This window comes from Drosophila miranda, chromosome 3, assembly GCF_003369915.1.
Source record: "Drosophila miranda strain MSH22 chromosome 3, D.miranda_PacBio2.1, whole genome shotgun sequence".
NCBI classification, from domain to species: Eukaryota; Metazoa; Arthropoda; class Insecta; order Diptera; family Drosophilidae; genus Drosophila; species Drosophila miranda.
The window spans coordinates 11,861,423-11,876,192 of NC_046676.1; the positions used below are offsets into that span (position 1 = coordinate 11,861,423).

General features: G+C 46.9%; 3 protein-coding genes across 6 annotated transcripts in view; 2 read left to right on the plus strand and 1 right to left on the minus strand.

Annotated features, from left to right (window-relative positions):
* Window positions 1–7,256, plus strand: part of LOC108160258 (semaphorin-2A) — a 43,084-nt gene extending 35,828 nt beyond the window's left edge. For 2 of the 4 annotated variants that reach the window (XM_017294124.2, XM_017294126.2), the window contains 11 exons: window positions 586–654; window positions 891–1,001; window positions 1,199–1,336; window positions 1,769–1,901; window positions 1,973–2,329; window positions 3,330–3,558; window positions 3,899–4,402; window positions 4,874–5,026; window positions 5,140–5,248; window positions 5,476–5,569; window positions 6,270–7,256. In XM_017294124.2, coding sequence (XP_017149613.1) covers window positions 586–654; window positions 891–1,001; window positions 1,199–1,336; window positions 1,769–1,901; window positions 1,973–2,329; window positions 3,330–3,558; window positions 3,899–4,402; window positions 4,874–5,026; window positions 5,140–5,248; window positions 5,476–5,562 — 1,890 coding nt within the window. In that variant the 3' untranslated portion in view covers window positions 5,563–5,569; window positions 6,270–7,256. Of the gene's footprint in view, window positions 1–585; window positions 655–890; window positions 1,002–1,198; window positions 1,337–1,768; window positions 1,902–1,972; window positions 2,330–3,329; window positions 3,559–3,898; window positions 4,403–4,873; window positions 5,027–5,139; window positions 5,249–5,475; window positions 5,570–5,978; window positions 6,117–6,269 lie in introns of all 4 variants that reach the window. The other 2 variants (XR_001775398.2, XM_017294125.2) reach the window with 2 other exon arrangements.
* A 1,722-nt stretch (window positions 7,257–8,978) lies between these two features.
* Window positions 8,979–10,046, plus strand: LOC108160257. Its single transcript, XM_017294123.2, has 2 exons — window positions 8,979–9,694; window positions 9,761–10,046. Exons 1-2 carry the CDS (start codon window positions 9,077–9,079, stop codon window positions 9,866–9,868), a joined length of 726 nt encoding a protein of 241 aa, XP_017149612.1. The 5' UTR covers window positions 8,979–9,076; the 3' UTR covers window positions 9,869–10,046.
* Window positions 10,047–10,841: 795 nt separating this feature from the next.
* Window positions 10,842–12,795, minus strand: LOC108160255 (NADP-dependent malic enzyme). Its single transcript, XM_017294121.2, has one exon. The coding sequence runs from the start codon at window positions 12,720–12,722 to the stop codon at window positions 10,869–10,871; it is 1,854 nt and encodes a 617-aa protein (XP_017149610.1). The 5' UTR covers window positions 12,723–12,795; the 3' UTR covers window positions 10,842–10,868.
* Between the last annotated feature and the right edge of the window lie 1,975 nt (window positions 12,796–14,770).

Sequence of the window (14,770 nt, forward strand, 5' to 3'; positions counted from 1 at the left end):
AGTGGAAAGTGGGAAAGTGCATCCATCCAGCAGGCACCGGATATTGTGTCTATATGTCAAGCATAAAAATTGTCAGTCGATGGCTTTTCCTTCTTCTCTTCCTCCGCACTTCTCTCTTCCATTGATTTGTGGCTTTCACTTTGGCAAGGAATTTTGCTGAAATGGTTTCAAAATTTATTGAATCACTCGCTGGAAAGGGAGATTCATTGCCGATTCAGATGTGCTGTCGCCCAAAAAAAAATCGAATTAAATAAACAAATGCTCAACGTGAGATACGTACAAAGCTAGACAAGCACAGATACAGTACACTGAAAGAAAGGGAAGTAGAAAAATAGACAAACACAGATACAGAACACTGGAAGAATGCCTGGAAATAGCCTTGAAAGGGCTTGTTCAATATTTCTATTAGTTTTAATCAAGCTTATAAATTTCTAAGCGCTTTCCCTCAGTGTGGAGACAAGAAGAATGTTTGTGCCACCAAAAGAAAACACAGTGGTGCGTGCCACCGCCGCAACATGGCATTCCAGCACGCTTTCAATAAACATTGGAGACAGAAATTTCACCCTGGTTCGATTTGTTTTACAGCGCGATGTCCTCATCCTGGAACCCACCGGCTCCGACATCCTGAACTGCGTGTCCAAGGGGAAGCGGGAGGTGAGTCTGAATGCCATTCATAAGGCCTTGCATACATATACCCCTACGATATAGTATTATCCTCTGACCGAAGCATGTACGAAATTGTGACCTGTACTCATGACACGGCCTTTGCCATTTCCCATTTCCATTTCCATTTGCATCTTCAATTTTTGATTTCCCTTAAAACTTTGATTTTCCAACATTTATACGTACTACAATTACACTAAAAATCTATCAAATGGCAACCGGACAAGAAGGTGGAGTGCCGCAATCACATACGCGTCATCCAGCCAATGAACTTCAACGGGCATCGACTCTATGTGTGCGGCACGAATGCCCACAATCCCAAGGACTACGTTATAAATGTGAGTATACGAGGGGAAAGGATTGTGCGACTGACTGACTAATTGTGAATGTCAGTCAAGTTTGAAGGCAGTCGTCGTCTTGTGCCCAAAATTAAAGTCATCTAACGCGATTCTTTCTTCTCTCTCTCTCTCTCTCTCTCCACCCCCTCCCCAATGTGAACCCCCCACCGAAAACGAACCCGAATCGCAACCCTTAGGCAAACTTAACACATTTACCCAGATCCCAGTACGTGCCCGGCGTCGGCCTGGGCATTGGCAAGTGTCCCTACGATCCCGCTGACAACTCAACCGCCGTCTATGTGGAGAACGGAAATCCCTTTGGTTTGCCCGCGCTGGTAAGTTCAGGGGCCCCCCCGAAACGGAAGTGAAACGAAGGGAGCAAAAGAAAAAGAAACCAAAAAGGGAGCCAGAGGAAGGGAGAAATAAAAAGAAAAATGTCAATTGTAATAAAATTACAAAAGTAAAGTAAAGTAGGGGGTTATACGGGGGAGAACAGGCAGGGAAGTCGACGCAAAAGTTGTGTGTGTTGAAGGCAGAGGAAAGGAAATTTTAAAGCAAAAAGAGGCAGCAACAGTAGCAGCAATAAAGCAGCTGAAATTAAATTAGAGCGAGCAATAGAAGAGGGAGGCACGTGCGTACACTTTATGCGTAATTGTGTGCGTGCGTGCTCAGCCACGGCGCACTGGGCGTATGCGTGATGTCGAGGCCTTAACCAAGACATTATCCTTACACTCTCTTGTACATCTCCCCTATCCCCCGACATTCAGTACGCCGGCACCAATGCTGAATTCACCAAGGCCGATTCGGTTATATTCCGCTCGGATCTCTACAATCTGACCAACGGCCGCAAGGAGGCAAACTTCAAGCGAACGGTGAAATATGACTCCAAGCTACTGGACAGTAAGTTGAACAGAAAGACCCTTTCACACAGCACAAACTAACGAACAAAACCCAACCCTCTCCCTTTGCAGAACCCAACTTTGTGGGCTCCTTTGAGATTGGCGAGTTCGTGTACTTCTTCTTCCGCGAACATGCCGTGGAGTACATCAACTGCGGCAAGGAGGTCTACTCCCGCGTGGCACGCGTCTGCAAGAACGATCGCGGCGGCAAGTACATGATCAGCCAGAACTGGGCCACGTATCTGAAGGCCCGCATGAACTGCAGCATCTCCAGCGAGTTCCCCTTCTACTTCAACGAGATCCAGTCGGTCTACAAGATGCCCAGCGACGACAGCAAGTTCTATGCCACCTTCACGACGAACACGAACGGTCTGATTGGTTCCGCTGTCTGTAGCTATGACATCAGGGACATAAATGCGGCCTTCGAAGGTGAGTCCGGGGATACAGGGGATATGTGTGTGTGCTTTTCTGATTTATTGCATGGACCATAATTCTTATGGGGGTTTTTTTTCTTGGAACAACTGCGGATGGAATTACGCGCACAGGTGGTGTCCTGCTCCTGGTTCTGGCCCTTGTCCTTTGCCCTGGAATTTGAGCGTTAAATGGCGCGCATTGAATTGATGGGAGAGCTACGCGTACCTTTCCTCTAGAGTTCTCCCTGCCTCTGCCCTTGTGGGTCCCAGGACATCAGATCCGTCTTAAATTTCTTTCCTTCCCGGTTTTTCATATGTGTAGGGTTAACATTTGTATACCCTGTGGGTGTAGTATAAAAGGGTATCCCTTCGAAATAATGTTCATATTATCCCTTCTCTGAGAATAAAGATTGTTCGGGTTGTAGCGGGTATCTTTTAGTCGATATATCGACATCTGCTAGATGCTTTTAAAAAGTTCATTAACACCATAAAGTTGTGCGGTGTGCATGTGTATGGAGCTGTGCCAAGACTGACAGGCAGACATTCGGGCAGACAGCGGCAGACACAGAATGCCACAGGGCAAGTGGAGTAAAAAATCTGGCATACACTTAAAATTCATTACGGAAAGTTTGCGGGCATGTGGCACAGACACACACCACACACACACACACACACACACAGATACAGATAGACAGACAGGGCGCTGAGTGCGCAGGGAAAAATGTGGGAAAGCCACAGCAATTAATTATGGAAAGAAACGATTATGCAACACGGCCACACTTGAAGCCACATTGAAGGCCAGGAAATGATGGTTAAAATGTATTTTATTTTTATTTTTGCCGCTCGTGAGTGTGGAGAGTGCCACAAATCAGCTCTTGCCACAAAAACACTCGCACTGACACACATAAATTAAGTGTAGCAAAACTCCTCGGCTCCATACTGATGCATTGCTCTCTCCCTCCCTCTTTCCCTCTTTCCCTCTCTCTCTGTCTTTTTCGCTTTTTCCATCCACTCAGGAAAATTCAAGGAGCAGGCCAGCTCAAACAGCGCCTGGCTGCCCGTACTCAACCAGAAAGTGCCGGAGCCACGTCCGGGCACATGCCACAACGACACCGCCACACTGCCGGACTCCGTGTTGAATTTCATACGTAAACATCCGCTAATGGACAAGGCGGTCGATCATGAATTTGGCAATCCGGTCTTCTTCAAGCGAGACATAATACTCACCAAGCTGGTGGTGGACAAGTAAGTGAAAATTATATTCATTAGCGCTGCCATTTGTCGTCCGTTGCAAGTCTCCTTGGCAGGCAGCCACAGCCACTGCCACTGCCACAGCCACAGCCACAGCCACACTGTAGATTGTATCCCTGTTGACATTTGTTCCCTCTCTGAGTTCGTAGCCTGGAGACAGAGACATAGACAGACAACGTAGTTCTGGCAGCGAGAAATGTTTTGACTTGGCCGGAACTTGTGAACAATGTGCCGCAGGATGTGTTTTTAGTTAAGCTCTTGCCACCGATGTGGATCCCTGGTTTTTTCCCCTGTTCTAAAGTGGTTTTCTCCTTGTATTGTATCTGCGCCCTAGGATACGCATCGACAAGCTGAACCAGGAGTTTCTGGTGTACTTTGTGGCCACGAGCTCGGGGCAAATCTACAAGATAGTCCAGTTCATGCACTACGGCCAGCGCCACTCGAATCTGATCGACATCTTCGAGGCCTCGCCGCACAACGAACCCATCCGCGAGCTGATCCTCAGCCAGAAGACGGGCTCCCTCTACCTGGCCACCGATCACCAGGTGAAGCAGATCGACATTGCCATGTGCGCCCGCCGCTACGACAGCTGCTTCCGCTGTGTGGCCGATCCGTACTGCGGCTGGGACCAGGAGGTGAATGCCTGCCGGCCCTACCAGCTCGGACTCCTCCAGGACGTGGCCAACGAGACGTCGGGCATCTGCGATACGAGTGTGCTCCGCAAGCGCGTCACCTCCTCCTACGGCCAGACACTGCACCTCTCGTGCTTCGTCAAGATGCCAGAGGTGCTGAGGAAGAAGCAGACGCGATGGTATCATCACTCCACCGAGAAGGGACGGTAAGTGTCTATATCTACCTCTCGAATCTATCTCTTTGAATCTCCTGAAAAATTGAAAGCAAATAATGAAATTCGGGGGAAAAGTGTAAGCGAAACTTCGCTTCATCTCACTTAGTCCTGGCTGCTGCCAATGCTGCGGTAAATTGACACTTTAAAATGCTCTCCAAGTCTGCTTTTTGGCGTTTACGCTTATTTGACTGGGGATGCTTCGACTCCGAGTACTGCAGCCAACCCCCTGCTCCTGCCCCTCCCCCTGTGGGTCTTCGAGTAATGGAAAAACTTTCAACTTTCTTCTGCCAAAGCGACAAAAGTCGCTGTCTGGCACATACACAGTCTATATTGATTTTTATTGTGCGTTTTCAATGCGTTTCAATGCGAGGTTGGAAAATGGAAAGTCTCCCGCTCTCTCTAACCATCTCTTCCTCTTCCTCCTCCTCTTTTTATCTTTATCTTTACTTCCCTGTCTGGCAGCTATGAGGTACGCTACACGCCCACCAAATACATTGAAACGAACGAGGGCGGCCTGGTCCTGCTGGCGGTTAATGAGGGCGACGGCGGCCGCTATGATAGCTACTTGGATGGCACCCTGCTCTGCAGCTACGGGGTAACCGTGGACGCGCACAGGTGAGTCGCCAGCTCCAGGCGTGGCGTCGCAATTAGGAGTTTGGCCAAGATTTTAGAACTGTCAATAACGTATATTCCTCCCTCCCTCCCTCTCTCTCTCTCTCTCACCACAGATGCTCGCCACCGTCGCAGAAGCAGGACTACCAGAAGATCTACTCGCATTGGTGCAACGAATTCGAGAAATACAAATCGGCCATGAAACAATGGCAGGCCAAGCAGGAGGTGGGTGTAGCATAATTTCTTGAGATATACAAAATTATTACGAGTATTTCGGTAATTGCCACGGGGGCGGGCACCGCACCATCTGCCGTTAATTGTTTTAATTAATTTTTCAGCGACAGGTGCGGGGCGGCCTGGGGGCTCCTTTTTGAGCTTTAATTATTTTCTAATTTGCTGGCAAATATTATGCGCAGAGAGAACTAATTTCTCTCCCTTTCCTCTCGTTGTAGCAATGCGGCCTCAAGGACAAGGCAGGATCCGTCGGCAGCAATGGCAAACACGTTAACGATGTGTTCAGCAACGATGCCCTGGTCTGACCCAGAAGTGAGTACACGAGTGCCCCAGAGAAACAGAACCCACACTAACACCAAAACCACCATCACCACCACCTCTCAAACCACCATCATATCATCATTCACAGTAGCACAGTCGAAAAACAAATGAAAATAGTTTGGAATTTTAGTTTTAAAATCTCTGTTTTTACATGTCCTGCAATGCACACAGTTTCTGTCATTCCAATGTGGATTTCTGCCTTGGTTGAAGAGTGTATTGTTTCAAAATAGAAAACCATTTGCTGACAAATGTGAAATACTTTCAAAGAGCAAAACATTTTCCGTTTTTAAAACGAAATTCCCTAAAATTTCAAACTATTTTCCTTTAAGTGTAAAACCCTAACCAAAAATGTCCTTTGTCCATTACCCTCTGGACCGCTGCCGATGTTCCTGCTCCACAGAGTACTTATACAGCTCTGAGTTCTTGTCGTCGTCATCGTCGGAGGGAGGCGTGCCGCCCTCCCACCACAAACTGTACATTTTCGTGTTCGGGCTTGCCATATTTGCTCGTTTCTAAAGTTTCTAGTTAAAATGTAAATGTAAGTTGAGTGGAGATGTAAGACAACCCACAATTGGAGCCCATAAAGGGCTGAGGGTGCCGCCTCACCGGTTCCTAAATGCCCCAACACTATATATATATATATTTGCCCCATTTAATTCCTGGTTCTGTTGGTGCATGTGTGTTGTTTCAGTTGGAGTGGAGATGAAGCAAAACCAAACACAGTAAGCAGAAGGAGACAGAGAGGATGCCAGGATGGGAAAAATCATGTGACAAGAGCCGAGCAGAAACCAACTACAAAGACTGAAATTTTTAAGCTTTTAGCAACGACAATATTTCGGATAATTTCAATGAGTTTTCTTTTACAACACTTTGAGTTACGTTTGCATTTCCGTTTCCGTTCGTTTTGAGATGTTGTCAGCGTCAAACATTGATTGATTTCGACATTAACTAACTGATATACAAAGATGGAGTAAACGATAAAAGTTACTAGCAAAAGGATCCTGCCATAAATGAAATGGAAATTACGGTTTTACACACACTCACACACAGAACACACTCTCCGACACAGATAATCTCTATATCTATTTCGAGCTATGGTTAAGGATACAGACCACCTAAAGTGAGAATCTGACAAGTATATACATACATAGCTCACATGACGATGATGATGATGATGATGATGATGATGATCACTTTTAGCATTGATTTCCATTTAGTTATGTTTTCGAGAACTCGTCGCTTGGCCATTTTGGGTTTTTGGGGTTGGGAAGATCTTAAACGAATTTGTATATTACTTAGCAATATTTGTTTAACTAAACATAGACTAAGATATACCTATACATTACTATATATACATGTATATGTATGTTCATGAATAGCTGCCCAATGTTTAGGTCATAGACAAGTACGGAACCAACTTATACCATAGCCAAACACACACAAAATAAACAGAATCCAGGACGCACAGCAGAAAAGTAAGGGAAAAGGTAAAGGATTAAGGATAGAGGATAGTGGATAATGTTGAATGTTGTATATAGTAGAACTGCTTTAGTCGTTAAGATAACTAACCAGGCATTGATTTTACGTTTCTACGATTTGATTTTGGTTTTGAACGATTCGCTATTTGGCATTAACTCGCTCTTGTATAGATTGTGCGTTGGCCTAATGTTTATGATAAGCAATACATATAGTTATACATATATTAACATCTAGGTAACGTCTAGTACTTACATACACACTTACATACATAGATATCGTACATAAGGTTACTGGCATTGAGACCAACATGCTCATGAGATTACTTAACCCCTAGCTGTAGTTAAGGTACTCTGACACACGACTCAAATGCATTTAGTAGGACACATTATGTATTTATGGCTATGAGGCGGCAGGAGGAAGAAAATTTGAGGAAAATAGTTTCAAACTGCATAAACCATGGAAAAACTAAACGCTTCACAAAACAGTAAGCCCGAAGAGGTGCGCGTATAGGAAAACAAAATGAAAGGATAACTAATCCATTATCATACACACACACAGAAGGACACTCACTCAAACAATATTTTTCTAAAGATTTTCTCAGCAAAATTTTTAATGTTTCCCAACCGAAAAATAGAAATAACATAACCAACATTTTATCGTTGCATACTAAAATAAAATACTAAAACAAAAAACTATGGAAAATATTTAAAAGCTACTAATGCTCTGAGCTTCTAACTTTAATGAATCAAATAATTTTTTTGTTGCTTTCGGTAGATTTTTGTTCGAGGATTTATTGTAAATAATTTGAAGATTATGTGAAATGTTTTGTATGACAATCACATGACATGATGTTGAGTAAAAAGAATATTGAAAACAAGAGAAAAACTGACGGAAAACAGAATTAAATCGCCATGATGGCAATTCATGATGGAAATTAATATTAATTGAGTACTTAATACACAATTTATTGTAAAAATAGTAATAATTAATAATAAAATATTCACAGTTTATATAAATACACAATCAAACAAACAAACACACACACACACGCCAACAAATACATACATAAATAGATAAACAACTTTTACAAAGTATCCAAACAATAAACAAGAATTTGCGCTTAAATTGCATAAATTCGAATGGGGTTCAATTCGAACCATTTGAAAAAAATAAAACGCAAATTGATGATTCATGAGCTATTAAATATTCCCGAAAAAACAGAATGAATTATTCTTGAATTAATGAAATAAAACTAAAACAAAAAAAAATTAGCTGTAAACACATAAAAAGAAAATGCAGTAAATAAATGTGATAAGATTCTTTAATAAGCAAAAACGAAAGTTTTGAGTTTCATTATTTTATGGGTGCGGGCAATTTTGTGGGATGCGACTGTAATCGAAGTCGAATTTTCAGCTGTTGCTGCAGTTTCTGCCCAGGCATGTTATACATGCTGGTATATTCTGTTGTTCGGTACGGAATTCATATGTGTGTGTGTATGCATGTGTGACATAAAAGAAGAGAGCTACACGGAGAGTGGCACTGCCTCTATTATACTCTGTGGGCGCCTGTCGATGTTACTGTGCACAAAACACCGAAGAAGAGAAGAAGAGAGCGCGAGAGCGACAGCCGTTTCGAGATAAGGAAAGGCCGCTGTAGCGGATCGACGTTTCGTTACCCTTGAAATGGAAACAGTGAAACATCAGCGGCAATTTCAATGTCAGGGGGCGAGAGTCAAGTGTGTACAATAGCTGGAAGGGCATATATTATTTCTCCCCGCAATAACCAAGGACTGCCATCATTGCCGTAGCCGTTTGCTGCCCTGCTTGACATATTTTCCCCGCACACTATATGCTCCGCCTGTGAGAGTAATTTGTGTAGCAGTAAACGGGTCACAAGTAAAATTCTCCGCAGCATGCGGGAGCAAAAGTGTCGCCGCCCAAAGCAAAATCACGCGGAGTAAAAACAGTTGTTCGAAGAGCAGATCAGTGCGAAAACTGCGTTGAATTAAGGCTGCGGAAAATGTTTCATTTGCTGCTCCTCGGGCTAGTGCTGGTCTCGGCCCAGTGCCACCATCCCCATCGGAATCCCAGACAAGTCCGATACTCACCGGAGCTGATAAACGAGCTGCGGGACTTTACGAAGCTCATACCAAGTGCCACCATCGATGAGCTGGTGGCGGAGCACTTGATCACCGACTCGGGCTTTCGCAAGGCGGTCAAATTTCTACGGAGCTCCGACTTCAAGCGATTACAGCAGCGCGCTGAGGCCCTGCCGGAGGTCGTGGAGGTAATCAACTTTGTGCACCTCAACGATACTGCTGCCAGGTCGAAAATCCGCTTTTGGCCCGTATACTCGCAACGCCACACGAATCGTATCCAGCGTCGGAGTGTGTACAATGTCCAGGGCTCTCGATGGGACACCAGCGAGGAGGTGATTCTAGTGCTCATGCAGCAGCCATCATCTGCAGGGGAATCACTGGGTTCCTTTATCAGCTTTGTCCGGGATCTACTGACGCATCTGCCTCGTGACCGCTTTGTGGCGCTCATCGGTGAGAAGCGCCAGCGCAGTCCCCTATTCGCCAAGTTCTACGAGGCCCTGCGGAGTCCACAGTTCAAAACAATGGTGGAGGCAGCTATGGTAAGCTGGTAGCTGGTTTTATACATACATGGTACATGTATATGCATATCTATGTGTCCATTTCAGAGCTCAAAGAACGTGGCCAGTGTGATCCGGGAACTGTCCGACCATGATATTGATGCACAGAGCCTGAAAACAATTGGCTACGAAGTTATCTCCTGGGGTCCAGCCTAGTGGGGGCCGGCCTCTGCTCTTCCACAGATACATGCCTCCTAATAAAATCAGATGCGAGGTATTTTTAAACAAAAGCGCTCGAACCTATGGTTATTTGCAAGATGAAAAGGGCAAGCTCTGGTGGCGGCTGCTCATTCAATTCGAGGCTAATGAAAATTCGTGTTACATATCCTGGAAACCCACTATTAATTTGGTTGCCGCCAGTGCCGATAAACGATCGATGGTCTGAATGGCAGGCAAGCAGCAGCAGCCGAAACTAAGCAAATAATTCAATATGACAGACAAAAACCCGACACAATGCCGTATGCATTTCATTTTCCATATTTGATAAATGAAATGAAATATCATGTTCTCCCGCACAGATGCACACACACACACACACACACCTGTCACTGCCAGACATTCAAACACAATCAAACACTCATGCAATTTAATTTGTCTGCATTTTTGTTGTGGCTTTGTTTTATGGCATTTCATGGTGGTTGTTTCAATGTTGTACTCAGTACAAGTAGGGTACAACCGGCAGAAGCAAGCCCTTCCTAAGACACGTATAGTTTATAAATTAAGGATTTCATTGATTCCAAAAATCATTAAGATCGAATGAAATATTCGACCAGCTTAGATAGTTGCAAAGTACAGGGTATTTCACAGTACCGTGTTCTTACTCATTTTGTATATTGGTGTCCCATTCAGCACTTGTGCGTGTGCCCGCTGGAGACTTTTCCAGCCACCCCCACTCTACACATACCCTCTGGCCCACAGCAGGAGTTGACACATGAAAATTGCATGCAATTAATTGCCCGCTGGCTGCCACTGCCACTGCCACAGGGCTCTTGGCACTTGTACGGTTCGAAATTGAAATCAATATGCAGAACCATAGACCAGATCCTGATCCCCGCCCGAGTCCGAGCCAAACAACTGTAATTAGATATGATATGCCATGCAATTTGCCCTCAATTTTCCGACTCTTTCATTGTAGGCATACAGCCGTTTGCTCGATCTATATTTTGTGCTTGTAGTACTTCTTGGATTCGGTTGTGGCAATTACACTCTCCTCCATGCAGTACACTTTGCTGGCCACCGTCCGATAGCTGGAGTCGTACGCGTTTCTCTTGATGTACTCGGTGGGATTTTCCGGCTCCGGAAAGAGCGTGGCCAGGCCCTTCCGGAAGGCGTAGGCGAATACGGCTTCGGCGATGCGCTGATTGATGCACTGGACCTTCCGCATCGGTGGATAGACATTGCGCTGGGCCAGGTCGTCTGGCCAGACGAGGCAGGCCAGGCGCTCGGCGGCCACAAGGAAGGTCTCATCCGGCACGTTGTTCATCCCCGAGAGCAGGATGCCCTGCGAAATGCCCGGCTGCAGGTAGACGCTGTTGCTGCGTCCCGGCTGATACCATTTGTTGGCATACTTCACACGCGGAATCGACGAGCCCGAGATGAAGATGCAGCGACCCTTGGTGTAGGTGAAGGCATCCTCTGCGGAGCACTCGGCATTTTCGATGGGCCGCGACATGGCAAAGATGATGGGCTGCTCGGCGCTCCGCTCCATGGCGCGAAGTACCTCCTTGGTGAAGGCATTTGGCTGGGAGCCTGCACCGACCAGGACATTGGGTCGGATCAGGTCGATTGCCATCGCCAGATCATCGGTCGGATCTCCATAATTGACAAACTCCTGCAGTACCTCTGGTATGTGCGGGCCTTGTCGATTGCCCACAACCAGGCCCTTTTCATCGAAGAACCAGATCCGCTGATGGGCTGCGTCCTCGATGAGGCCTTCCTGCTTGAATAAGACGAGGCAGAGGCGGGCCATGCCAATGTTCATGGGATTGGTGCCGTAGAATAGGAACGTGTTGCTCTTGAACTCCATTCTCTTTAGGCGATTAGCCACAATCACGCCGGACAGACCGCAGGCCCCCTGGCACTGGAATTCTATGTCCACCAAGCACTGCAGATCTCTGTACTTCTTCAGCTGGTGGATGGCATTGTGGGCGTCAAAGTTCTTGCATAAGATGATGGTCCGAGGGCCGAACTGCTGCAGCACGGAGAGGGCGAATTCGTCGAAGAGCGCGTAGAAGTTTGAGCGGGACGTACGATGCTCCCGCAGACCCATGTAGAGGGGATCCTGGAGCAGGTCCTCGTTGTCGGTGCCCACGTCCAGCACCAGGGGCAGACAGAAGTCCGGATGAATGCCCCCCAAGACGACGTTCTGATATAGCTTGGACATTATATTGGCCATTGCATTGATCCCGAAGTCACCGACGCTGAGAAGGCAGGCGCCGTTGGTCACTAGCACACAGCGAACGGCGCGACGGGGCCAATTCCTGAGCACCTGACCCACGTGACCCAGATCCTTGATTGTTATGTACATGCCCTGGGGACGATGGTAAAACAGGCTGAAGTTCTTGAGCAGAAAGTCCGAATGCGAGCTGTCCAGCACGGGCATATAGGTGTCCCAGTCGCTCTGCAGCAGGCGGTAGAAAAGCCGCCGATTGGTGCACTCAAGATTGTGCAGATACATGTACTTCTGCGTGCGGGTGGTCATCTGGTCGAGCACCATCTTGCAGGCGACCACCTGCTCGTCCATGGTGCGCACCGCCACCGGCAGCATGCCGTTGATGGAGAGCACCCGCCGCTCGTAGTCGCTGAAGCCCAGCGATTTGTTTATAAGATTCGAGCCGAGGCAGGCGTGGCCGTTGTGCAGGCCGGTGGGAAAGCGCGGGTCCATGCGCCAGAAGTTGTCCAGCTCGCGGGGTATCCGCGAGATTTGCTGCTCCCTGGCATCGCCAGTCACGCAATCCAGCTCGTCCTTCTCCCTCTGTGTGGGGCCTTTCCGGCTCCTCGGGGTAGTCATTGCTCAGTGTTTCGAATTGTGTTTGTGTGTGTTGTGATATGGGCGTGTCACCAGCCGTCGCCCACTTGGATATCACTTTAACCCGGGAACTCAAATCATATTTACAGGGATCATCTGACGGCCCCGCCAAATGGCACACGCATCTTGTTCTCATTTGCATAGCAACCCGAGACGGGGCATTCATCGCATCCCTCCCCAATCCCAGACCGCATTCCCTCCCATCCATCCCCGTGCTATTGCTGGCATTATGCAAATTTCGCTGCGCACTTTGCGGCGACCTCAAAATACCGAGTGACATCCAAAAATGTCGCCACTTCCGCTTGGGATTCGCCCCCACCCTTGTCCGAATTTTGATGCAAAATATCAACAATGGCAGACATCAAAAGCCCCCGAAGACCATGCGGAAGACATGGCGCTACCTTTTATGCTAAATACGCGGCAGACAACAGCCACAAGTGCACTTGGCCAGCCGGAATCTTAAGTGAAATGGCGACTGAGTAATATTCGGGCGGACGGCTGGAGCTCCGCCAAAACGGAAACGGAATATGGCCAAGACCGAGGGACATGAAGCAGCCTGGGCATTAAAAAACAAAAGGGACGCGAAGGGCCCTGGCCATAAGCGGCTTAATTTCCAGGATCTCTCTCCCAGATGTTGCCACCACTTCTGGCCACTCCCTTAAGACCTACGAATTTCGATAAGGGGGATACAAAAATTTAAATACAGACAAAAATTCCATAACTAATTTGAAAAGGAAATGCACAAAACACTTCCAGACTCCCAGAGAGATAGACAGAGAGAGTGAGAGTGAAAGAGACGGAAAGGGATTCGAAATCCAATTATCAACTGAAGATACCGTGGGAATGGATGGATGGCTGAACGTTTGGATGGCCCCCATGGTTACGGTGCGGCGTTGCTTTCAGATTGTCAGAGTGTTGAGTGATACTCGTGTGTGGTGTCGGGAGGGGGTGTGGGGGGGGGGGGGGGGATGCCTGAATGCATCACAAGTTCATAATGAAATCAATTTTCAATCAATCGCTCGCATAGTAAAGCAGAAGCAGCCCCACAGAGGTCCTGCCACTGCAACCGGCCTCTGTCCCCTCGTATCTTTTGTGCCGGAGTCGGGTGCATAGCCCAAGGGGGACTTTTCAGTTGTTTTGTTTCAGCTTCAGTTTCGTTTCGTTTCGCTTTTGCTCCTTGGGTTGCCCCTGACAGTCGGACATTTGCACTTTTTTCACATTTGCAGTTTTCTCTCTCGCCCCTTTTTGTGTTGCCTCTGCCGGCCACGGATGTGCTACAAATTGAATTTCTGCCGCGGGGCACATTAAGCGATCGAGCCCAGACTCAGAAACAGTTTCACCTCCCACCTCACTCACGGTCCCAAGTCCCCCCCCCCCCAGACCTCAGCCTACGGCTTTTGGCATTTGAACATAAAAATTTATGCGATTCATGGAGGGAGAAAAAGGAGCAGCAGCAGGAGCCTGATCAAAATTGAATGGTGTGTGCATGCCACCTCCAATACTCCTATCCCCACCTGGTCAGTGGGGGGGTACATGCACAAAGAATGTTTATGCGTCGTTTATACAGAACAATTTGAATATTTTATGGACAAAATTCGATTTCTCTGCCCCTGCTTTCTCTCTCTCTCTCTGCTGGCACTGCCACTGCTCCAGCACGTGCACTAAAAAAGTTTTGCATATGGAAATTGATTTCCTTTTGGCCACATCTACATACATGTAGTCCCTCTATCCCACTCTCTGCCATAAATACTTGTGTGTCCGTGTCCAGTTTTTGGTCATTCTCACGCACGTTTAGGCAATGCCAGAGCTTTGGTCATTTCGATGCTCGATGCTCGATGCTCGATGCTCGACTATTTCGACAGTTGTCAGGCGGCAAACGAGCAAAAAGAACAAAAGTCATTTGCACCTCACTTTGGGGACAAACAAAAGTTTGAGTTTTCCTCTTTTTATGTTGGGGGGGTTTTCTTTCTTTTTGAAAAATGTTGAAACGAAGCAATTTATATGCAGCACGTGAGGCTCTGGCTCTTACT

What these genes read in the sequence shown, in the direction of transcription:
- LOC108160257 (XM_017294123.2), top strand. Translation starts at nt 9,077, where the DNA reads ATGTTTCATTTGCTGCTCCTCGGGCTAGTGCTGGTCTCGGCCCAGTGC. An exon ending in CAATGGTGGAGGCAGCTATG is followed by an intron (nt 9,695 to 9,760) that starts GTAAGCTGGTAG and finishes TGTCCATTTCAG; the next exon opens with AGCTCAAAGAACGTGGCCAG.
- LOC108160255 (XM_017294121.2), bottom strand. Translation starts at nt 12,722, where the DNA reads ATGACTACCCCGAGGAGCCGGAAAGGCCCCACACAGAGGGAGAAGGAC.